At 34.4% G+C, this 10,106-nt stretch overlaps 1 protein-coding gene across 1 annotated transcript in view; it reads left to right on the top strand.

The window, feature by feature from the left end:
- RNF138 (ring finger protein 138) overlaps positions 1 to 9,154 on the top strand; it is a 20,211-nt gene extending 11,057 nt beyond the window's left edge. The window contains exons 3-6 of the mRNA XM_017874088.1: positions 1,344 to 1,400; positions 2,550 to 2,661; positions 4,503 to 4,610; positions 6,811 to 9,154. Coding sequence (XP_017729577.1) covers positions 1,344 to 1,400; positions 2,550 to 2,661; positions 4,503 to 4,610; positions 6,811 to 6,879 — 346 coding nt within the window. The 3' untranslated portion in view covers positions 6,880 to 9,154. The remainder of the gene's footprint in view (positions 1 to 1,343; positions 1,401 to 2,549; positions 2,662 to 4,502; positions 4,611 to 6,810) is intronic.
- Positions 9,155 to 10,106: the final 952 nt, after the last annotated feature.

Here is a 10,106-nt window from a genome sequence, read left to right as displayed (position 1 = left end):
GCCCAGCCAGGTTATGTATTTTAACAGTGAAGTTTGCTTGCTTGCTTGGGCTATGTGTGGAGACATAACATGGTTATCTTCACAGAAGTGAACTGAGTGTCATTGGAATGGTGCCTTTTCACTGTGTACACGTTGTGTATACATTTATTATGAAAGTAAACAGAAAAGAAAGATCAGCTGCTAGGTAGATGATATAGTACTCCTTGTCTTTTATAAAGGAAAATGAATAACCAGTTTAAGTTCAACTTTCTAAACTTTGGCATTGAGATATAGAACCAACCTGTGTTGTACAATTTTTTCTTAGCCACTACCTATCTTATTACTGTGTTAAGATTTCTACTGTTGAAAGACATTTGCTTTTATAAAATTGACCACACTGGGCTGGGTGTGGTGGCTTACGCCTGTAATCCCAGCAGTTTGGGAGGCTGGGGTGGGCGGATCACCTGAGCTCAGGAGTTCAAGACCAGCCTGGCCAACATGGCAAAACCCCATCTCTACTAAAAATACAAAAATTAGCCAGTCGTGGTGGCTCACGCCTGTAATCCCAGCTACTTGGGCGGCTGAGGCAGAAGAATTGCTCGAACCCAGGAGGCGGAGGTTGCAGTGAGCCAGGATTGCACCACTGCATTCCAGCCTGGGTGACAGATTGAGACTCCATCTCAAAAAATAAATAAATAAATAAAAATTGACCGCATTAATCAACTTATGTAGCACACAAGTGACAGTCCCTGTATGGAATACTTACTCTTCCCTCAGGATTCCTCTGATATTCCATATGACACATGACTCTTTGGCATATGGTAAAAGTAGAGATGTCAAGTTGTTCTATATATTAAATGTTAGTGAAGCCTGGTTTCTTTCCTTTTAGGAAATAAAATACAAACATAATGAACATTTACTATTTTCTTAAATTACTCCACTTTGGAGGGCATAACCTTGTACCATGTCCTAGTTTCAAGTAAAAAAGTTCACAAATTCTTGAGTCTACCCTAGCATTTAAAAGCTTACTAGTCTAGGTAAAGGTAGAGGAATGGGATTTTTAAGGTAATTCTGCAAAATTCTCCATACTTCTGTAACTGCATAAGTTAATTTTAAAGAACATGAATAACAATCTAGTAAGCAGTTTATTTAAAAGTAATTAATATTGTAATTATTTCATAGTTCAGAACCATTTGAAGTTCAGATTTTGTTTCTTAAAGGACCCAATAGGAAAAAGGAGTATTGAAGTTCAGAATTTTAAAACAAATTCAGACTAGTCTTCTTCATTAATGGTTCAAGATAATGAACCTTTAATGTGTTTTCATTACTTTGAGGTACTAACTTTTCCCCCTGTGCTTCTTAAGCAATAGGAGTGAAACATCCACATCTGATAACACAGAAACTTACCAAGAGAATACAAGGTAAGCTTTTGAAAAATCCTGCCACTTTAGCAAATAATATTATATTTATCACATTATCAAATAGCTTTTAAATTAAACTTTTTTTTTTTTTTTTTTGAGACGGAGTCTCGCTTTGTTTGCCCAGGCTGGAGTGCAGTGGTGTGATCTTGGCTCACTGCAAACTGCGCCTCCCAGGTTCAAGTGATTCTCCTGCCTCAGCCTCCTGAGTATCTGGTATTATAGGCGCCCGCCACCATGCCTGGCTAATTTTTGTATTTTTAGTAGAGACAGGGTTTCACCATGTTGGCCAGGCTGGTCTCGAACTCCTGACCTCAGATAATCCACCTGCCTAGGCTTCCCGAAGTGCTGGGATTACAGGCATGAGCCACCGCGCCTGGCTGTAAATTAAACTTTAAAAATTCAGTTAAATCATTAGGCATAGTGTTTGAAGTTAGCAGTTTAGAAATAGAAAATGAAGTTACTGCTTTTAAGAATCACATTAGGTTAAAAGAGTTTAGCTATTCTCTTTCACTGTGGTCAGGTTTCTTCCACACATTATTCAGGTAAAGTTGTCCATGTTGAACTGTCCCTTCCTGAAATTCAGAAGTATTAAAACTCAGTGATGCTTGATCCTTAGAATGTTTTTGGGTATTTCATTCTTATGATCAGTGCTTTTTTTGCTTTTCCTTTGAATTTTGGATATTGGATTCCTAGGGCCTGATATTTATTAGAGATACGATATTGATGGAAGTCTTTTAGAAGTTTTAAGTTCCTAGATATAAGGTTTGCAAAATGTGGAATACTACAGAATATTAAAAATTTTCAAGGGACATACAATGACAGCTATTGGCATCACACAAACGACTACAATTAAGTTTGGACCTAACTACGTAATAAATGGAGCCAGCTAGGTTTTTGGTTTTGTTTTTGTTTTGACCTAGAGACACCATGAAAAAATTTACTGAGGACACTAAAAGTACTGTAAACTGAGATTGGGAACCTCTGTAATGCATCATTTCCTGAAAACATGTTCAAAATGAGAGAATCTTTGAATAGTCTAATAATGATAACTTTTTAAAAAATGTGTAGTGATTCCTCAAAAAATAGGAGAGCATTATTTTTATGTTATGATTTTGAATTAACTATGTTTCATTTAAAATTGTTTTATAGTTCTTCTGGTCATCCTACTTTTAAGTGTCCCCTGTGTCAAGAATCAAATTTTACCAGACAGCGTTTACTGGATCACTGTAACAGTAATCACCTATTTCAGATAGTTCCTGTGGTAAGTACATATGTTTAAGACAGTCTTCTGCTTAGAATAAAACATGCTGTTGTATTTATTTCACTTTATGTATACGAGGGAAAGTAGTTGATTTATATTTGGTTGGGGCATTATCAGTAAGGTAGATTTTTGTCAACAAAGGATTGATGACTGTGAAGCAAAATGAGATATTTAAAATTGCAGTAACTCATTATAAAAAGGGAGATGCATAGTGTGAGGTAATATAGCAGTCTGGAGAAGAGTGAAGTAATGAAAGATGAACTGGGAACTCATTCCTGCGCAATAGCACAACCTGTCTATTGAGGCCTCAGTTACTACTTGCTCTGTAGATGGCAGACAAGTAGATCTAGTCAGGTTGATTGCTATAGGTGAAAATACCTATAAGTAAGAATAAAGTCAGCAGGTCTTTTTATTGTTTTCTTGCAGAATATGGTATGTGAATGCATAAAGCAAGGAAAGAAAAGACTTAGACTTTCTATTTGATGCCTACATATTTTTTATGACATTTTGAGGGTATGTAAGAAAATGGTGAGAGCTTTTTGATAGTGAGGGAGATAGAGCAGAATTCAGGATTCCAGCATACAATGATCCTAGAAGTGTTTCACAGGTAAGTTATTTCAGCTGTGAATGGACCAGGAGAAACTGAGCTGGGAGAGATATTTCCCTTTCAGCTGAACATTTTGATATATAAATACTGTCTTCAGAAAGAAGAATAGGAAGGAAAATGTTATCAATAAGAACTGTAGGTATTTCTAAGTTGTTTTATTGAGTATGCTAGGAAGAGTTGTGAAAGAATATGCTTCAGGACTGGGCATGGTGGCTTATGCCTGTAATTTAGCACTTTGGGAGGCCAAGAGGGGAGGATTGTTTGAGCCCAAGAGTTCGAGACTAGCCTGGGCAACATAGTGAGACCCTGTCTATTTAAAAATAAAGAAGATAAAAAGAATATGCTTCAATAACCATTGAGGATGATCTTAAGCTCTCACATACCACCTAAGAAGGTGTACTACCTACTTTGCTTATTAGAATGGGTTCAGTTATGCTTAGACAAATACAGTGCCAAAGAAGTTCCAGGAAATCTCGCTCTTATTTAAGATTTTACTTAGTTTTATATTGGATTACCAAATTTTTATTCATTTCTGCCTAATATTCGATATATCATAAACTTTGACTAGAGTTTAATTACTGAAGGTTTTTTTTGTGTTATTACAATTATGTTATCCATTCACTTTTTAAGATGTACTTCATTTAAATGTAAGGATATGGCTGGGTGTGGTGGCACACGCCTTGAATCCCAGCACTATGGGAGGCCAAGGCAGGAGGATTGCTTGAGCCCAGGAGTTTGAGACCCAGCCTGGACAACAGCGAGACCGTGTCTCTAGTTTAAAAAAAGAAAAGAAAAACTAAGGATACAATTTAAAGTAAATTTTCCAGTTTACTTCATTTTTATTTTACTTACAAATGAAATAAAACTAATACTAATTATATGATTATTGTATAGATCAAATGAGATAATATATTGGGTATGTTGCAGGCAACCAGTTAGTGATAACTATCATTACAGTTGGTATTATTAAAAGCTAGATGTGCTGTTTCTGTTGAAACATTTGTGTAATAAGAGATTTAAGGAATAGAATGGTATTCTTACTGTGTTAGATTAATGTCATTTATCTAAGGTAATTAATTGGGAAATGATCTAGTCATGGAACTTGGCCTTTAAAAATGCTTCTCACGTAGATATTTTTGGTTACATATCCCTATTCTATTTTAATAGTCTCAATAATTGTATAATATTTCATTGTTTTTATTAAATTTTTTTTAAAACAATCCGTTTCTTATAGACATGTCCTATTTGTGTGTCTCTTCCTTGGGGAGATCCTAGCCAGATTACCAGAAATTTTGTTAGTCATCTAAATCAGAGACATCAGTTTGATTATGGAGAATTTGTGGTAAGTGATTTCTTCAAGATTAAAAAAGTACTGTTTAAATATTGAAGTTAAAATAACTTTTTTTTTTAATCTAGACTTAAATTTTGTGGCAAGCTGTTGTATCTTGATGGATTTAGAGCAAGTTCTTAGGTTTTTAATAATATTGGTGAACTTTAGCTTGTAGAAATGGTAAAAATGGAGTTTATTCTCTACCTCCTGTACTAGAGAGAATTAATAGAGGAACAGCAAGCACCCAGATTAGCAAAATGATGATTTACATGAAAACTCTGTGTAGATTTAAGGGAAAATTATACCTACAAGAGAAGTAAAATTGGTACAACATATGGAGGATACATTTCTCATGTCATGTAAGTTGCTTGTATTATGCTAGAAATCTTAGATTTCTCACATCTAACAAACATGTAAGACACATCCTTTTTAAAAACGAGGGAGCTTAGTTATCAGGCAAAGCTAGGTTACAAAGAGACTTAAGAGTGTAAGAGAAGTTGTATAATGTAAAAATGAATTCATAGAGCAAAATGGATTAATTTCTACTTCTAAATATGTGTGATGTACTTTTAAAATTAGGTGAATACCTGTTTTATTAATTGTTAAATTGCATTTTATTCAACTTCAGTTTAATCAAAACTTTATTTAAAATTAGTCCTGACAAAGAATGGCTATTTGTTTTCCAGTTTAGGTAAGCACAGTGACATGAACAAAATCTACATTTTTGTCTGCCTTCCAGTGTTGATTCTAGATTATTATTACATTCTCTAGATTGTAAGAAAGATTGTAATGTATTTGGAAATACAAAAATTTGTGAACCACTTTTGATCTAATTGTCAAGTTGTTTTACCTTGCCATAGAAAAGTAGGTAATCTAGGCAGGGCGTGGTGACTCACACCTGTAATCCCAGCACTTCGGGAGGCACAGGTGGGCGGATCACAAGGTCAGGAGATCAAGACCATCCTGACTAATACAGTGAAACCCCGTCTCTACTAAAAACACAAAAAATTAGCCGGGCGTGGTTGCGGGTGCCTGTAGTCCCAGCTACTCAGGAGGCTGAGGCAGGAGAATGGGATGAACCCAGGAGGCGGAGCTTGCAGCGAGCAGAGATCATGCCACTGCACTCCAGCCTGGACGACAAAGCAAGATTCCGTCTCAAAAAAAAAAGACAAGAAAAGTCAACAATCTAATTATTTCACATTGTCAAATAGAGGCCTTAATTTTAAAGCAAAACTCATAGGGCATAAAATTGATAGCAAATACAGCAAATGTAATTTTTAAGATTAAGGAGTAGTTTTATAACTGATTGAATAAGCTGTAGACTTCATGTTATGGTTAAGAATTTATTACTGAGCTGGGCACGATGGCTCATGCCTGTAATCCCAGTACTTTGGGAGGCTAAGGCAGGTGGATCACCGGAGGTTGGGAGTTCAAGACCAGCCTGAGCAACATGGCGAAACCCTGTCTCTACTAACGATACAAAAATTAGCTGGGTGTGGTGGTGTGTACCTGTAATCCCAGCTACTTGAGAGGCTGAGGCATAAGAATTGCTTGAGTCCAGGAGGTGGAGGTTGTGGTGAGCCAAGATTGTACCACTGCACTCCAGCCTGAGTGACAGAGCCAAACTCCCGAAAAAAAAAAAAAAAAAAAGTCCTTACTCAACTCATAATTCAATAAATGCTTGTTTTCTTAAAATCAGTTCACTGTCAGACATTTGGCATTATTTTCTAGAGATGAAATTTTCAAAAAATTCATAAATCAAAAAATATTTATGATTGTGTGTTATGATTAACTTCAGTTGTGTTTTTCATTTTTTATTTTTATTTTTTAAAGAGACAGTCTCCCTGTGTTGCCCAGGCTGGCCTGAAACTCATAGGCTCAAACTTATCTTCTGCCTCAGCCTCCTGAATAGCTGCAACTACAGGCGCATGCTTACCCAGCTTTACAATTAACCACGTTTTTTATTAATGACTTGATAAGGCATTATAAAACTCAGATTTTGTTCTGTGCTGATCTCTCTGTTTTACAACTGAACTTAAGTTTTTATTAAAGTTCAGGTATTCAAATCTTGTATCTTAAAAGATACCATTATATATGTTGTACATAACTGTCCTGAGTATGTGTAATGTGTATCAAGATGTCTAATGTATTGGGCAAAGTATTGAGTAGTTGAATATGTTTTTCCTGTTGACATGAATGTTACTGTTTTTAGAATCTTCAGCTAGATGAAGAAACCCAGTATCAAACTGCTGTTGAAGAATCTTTTCAAGTAAACATCTGAAGGCTGTAGACATCTCTGCATCTTTGTACCTGCAAGTGCCATCTTTAAGGGGGAAACTACATGAAGTCACCGTTTCAGTAACTTGATGTGTATATTAATAAAAGTAATTCAGTCATTTTAGTTTTTTATTGAAAATAAATGTGGGGCTTCTAAAAACTTCATTCTCTTGATAAGTTAAAAAATGAAAGTTATGACATGAGCTTTAAAAGCATAAAAAAGATGTTTCACTAATGTAACGGTAAAAGAGACTCCCTGTTGTACTTTATCTTTTGTAATATTAAATATTCTTGAATTTTTCATTATTATGTTGCTTTTGATTTGGTGCATTCCTCCCATTTACTTTATTATTGTACACATTTAACACACAGTATCAAATTTTGAACGATGTGATTGATATAACCTAACAAATCTGAGCCAGTTATTAGAGTTGCAGAATAGAAACTTGAAGTGCTAAATGGAATAATCCAAAGGAAATTTTAAAATGCAGATTCTAGCTGAAAATTCAACTATAAGAAAATTGTATTTATATAACATTTACTATTTTGAAGACTAGTGAGATTTCTGTAATAATTTTAGTTCTTTAAAAGTGAAAGCTTGTTGTAAAGATATTTTCTTTTGTTATTAGAAGGAAATACAAAGAGAAAATTTATTTCTTTCATGGGCATTTGGTAATTTCAGTCTTTTTGACTGATTTGTAAGCCTGGAATATACTAAGCTGAATAACAGCTCTTTGGCCTCAGAATTTTCAGTAGCCAGTATTTCTGATTAACTAAGTTGAAACTGTTATTAGAAACTTTCAGTTGGTGATATTGTATTCTGGAAGATGTAAATGAGAGGTTTGACTTCATCTCAGTTTAGAAATTTATTCAAAGCTAAAGATGTATAATTGTATATATACATATACTTTTGTGTGTATATATACACACATGTATGTATGTATGCAGTTTGTCAGGTTATATATAGAATTTCTATTAAGGATTTTTTAAATGGACAAGCAATAGGGGGTTGAAGTGTTTATCTGATTTGTTAAAATTTTGTATATCACCAAATTTTTAAAAAGTGATAGTCACAGTGCTAAGTGATCTAGTTGGCTGCTATTACACCTTAAAAATTGAGTTTACACACACACACAATTACCTGTGTATATGGTGCTCATTTGTTATTCTCAAATATAATGTGTGACCGTGATATAATGAGAGATTCTACCAACCACTGTTTCACTACTTTTTAGTCAAAATTGGGTTTGTTCTTAGTATTCATTAGTGAAAATCAAAGTATTTTGTAGAAGGCCCAAATCACAGAATAAAGGACTAAGAGTGGATTCGCTGACATTCCATACTAATATACATTGTTTATGCTTTCTTTAAAATAACTAAAAGAACATAAAAGAGAATCTCAGAAGTAGTTTGCTGCTAATATATACATATATTGTATAAAAAGGTATATTTTGGTTTTGTTAAAACCCTTGTTGACTTTTCTACACTGAACATTTTTTTAACTTGATTTAATAAAATGTTAATTTTGGAAGTGGAGTTTTGTAAAACCTTTTCAGTCACACAGTAAAGACTTTATGGATTGTAATAACCACCACAAAAAAAGCCATACATCTTAAAGAACATATGCCTTTGTTCTGTCATTTTAAAGAGTGATGTTTACTGTGTATGTGCTTGAGCATTTTCTCTGCAGTTACATGGGTGTAATTTAAAAAACAGCTCCTTTTTAAGAGACTTTTGACCATAGTTTTTTCCAGTTTAAAGCAGTAACTTTCATAGTTTCTTTCAAAGTTTAATACATCCAATATGTCAAGTTAAACCATTCTGGGATTTGGGAACTTCTTTAAAGGAAAATTGTAGTAGAGGTCATCTTGATGGAGTTGTGTTTTAAAGTTTTGTGAATGAGTTAAATATCATTGATAGTCTTGTGTGTCTCACATATCAGCTTTTTCATAAGGAAAATACTATTTGCTTTTATCTGAGAATTTCTCAGTATGAAAATGATTGTTTAAAATTTCCCCTCTTTTTGTCAGTGAATTGGGAATAGGGATAGACTTTACAGATTTAATTTATGGAAATTAAATTTATGGGGAAAAGTTTTTATTTTAATATTACTTATAGCTGAGTCAGGATTAAAAGAGGGAAACTGTATTGATACTCCCAATACCTAAATTTCACAGTACCACTTAGGAAAGCTATTTCAACAAATTACTGTTTAGTTGTTAAACAGTCTTATTTGAGATGTATTGCTTTATTTTTCAATTAAAAGTGGTTTTCTCCTACTTGTGTGTCTAATTAAAATTTTGTCTGGAGGCAAACATTTAACTCTCATAATTCACCCTGAAAGACATGTAGGAGATAACCCATTATTTTGCACTTAAAAAAGTGGATAAGAAAAAGCTACCACATGCTAGTGCTATATGTCAGATTTAACTTTATAAACCAAACCTATTTTATCCATTTCAAATTGTTAATCACCTTATAAAGCAATTTTATGAAGTGTCCGTGGAGCAAGATTTTTAAGCCCTGTTAGCAGCTAGGCAGAAAGCTTGTTAATTGCTTAATAAACATTTTTATATGGAGATACTACTTATAAGTAAGATATCAGGATTATAAGACTACATTGCCAAATACAATGTCATATACCTATGGGCTGCTTGTTAAGTATTAATTACGATCTTCAATACATCATAAGTTCTACAGAAACCCCTTACAGCTGCTACTCAAACCCCTTGTAGAAGCGTGACTTTTTAGCATACTGTGTAGAAAAGGTGTGACCCAGAAAACATGTAAATACACATAAAACTCATAATAGACGTAAGTAAAGCACCCATTCCATGATACCAGTTAGTGTGTAACATAATTCTCTGTGCAGTAGTTTTGAAAAAAGATAGGGAAGGGAGGTGAGTTAAAGGGGGATACAGGAATCTCAGGAAAATGGGAGTTACAGCCTGTCTCCCCGCTTCAACAACGGTGGTCCAGTCTTGGGATTGAGAAAGATGACATACACTGCATTCGTCCCCCAAGAGGAGTAAAATGGGCATATTCCATTTTGTACTTTATTGACAAACAATTTAAACTATATTGTACTATGTCCTGTATAACAAACTCTTCCATCCTGAGGAACATATACCCCCATCTCTACAAGTAGTCAAAAAAATTGGCCGGGTGTGGTGGTGTGCACCTGTAGTCCCAACTACTCAGGAGGCTGAGGTGGGAGGATGGCTTGAGCTA

The sequence above is a fragment of the Rhinopithecus bieti genome, unplaced genomic scaffold (genome assembly GCF_001698545.2).
Source record: "Rhinopithecus bieti isolate Rb0 unplaced genomic scaffold, ASM169854v2 scaffold_5260, whole genome shotgun sequence".
Lineage (NCBI taxonomy): Eukaryota > Metazoa > Chordata > Mammalia > Primates > Cercopithecidae > Rhinopithecus > Rhinopithecus bieti.
Note: the sequence above shows the minus strand (reverse complement) of the source record. Positions and strands in the feature narration are given on the sequence as shown.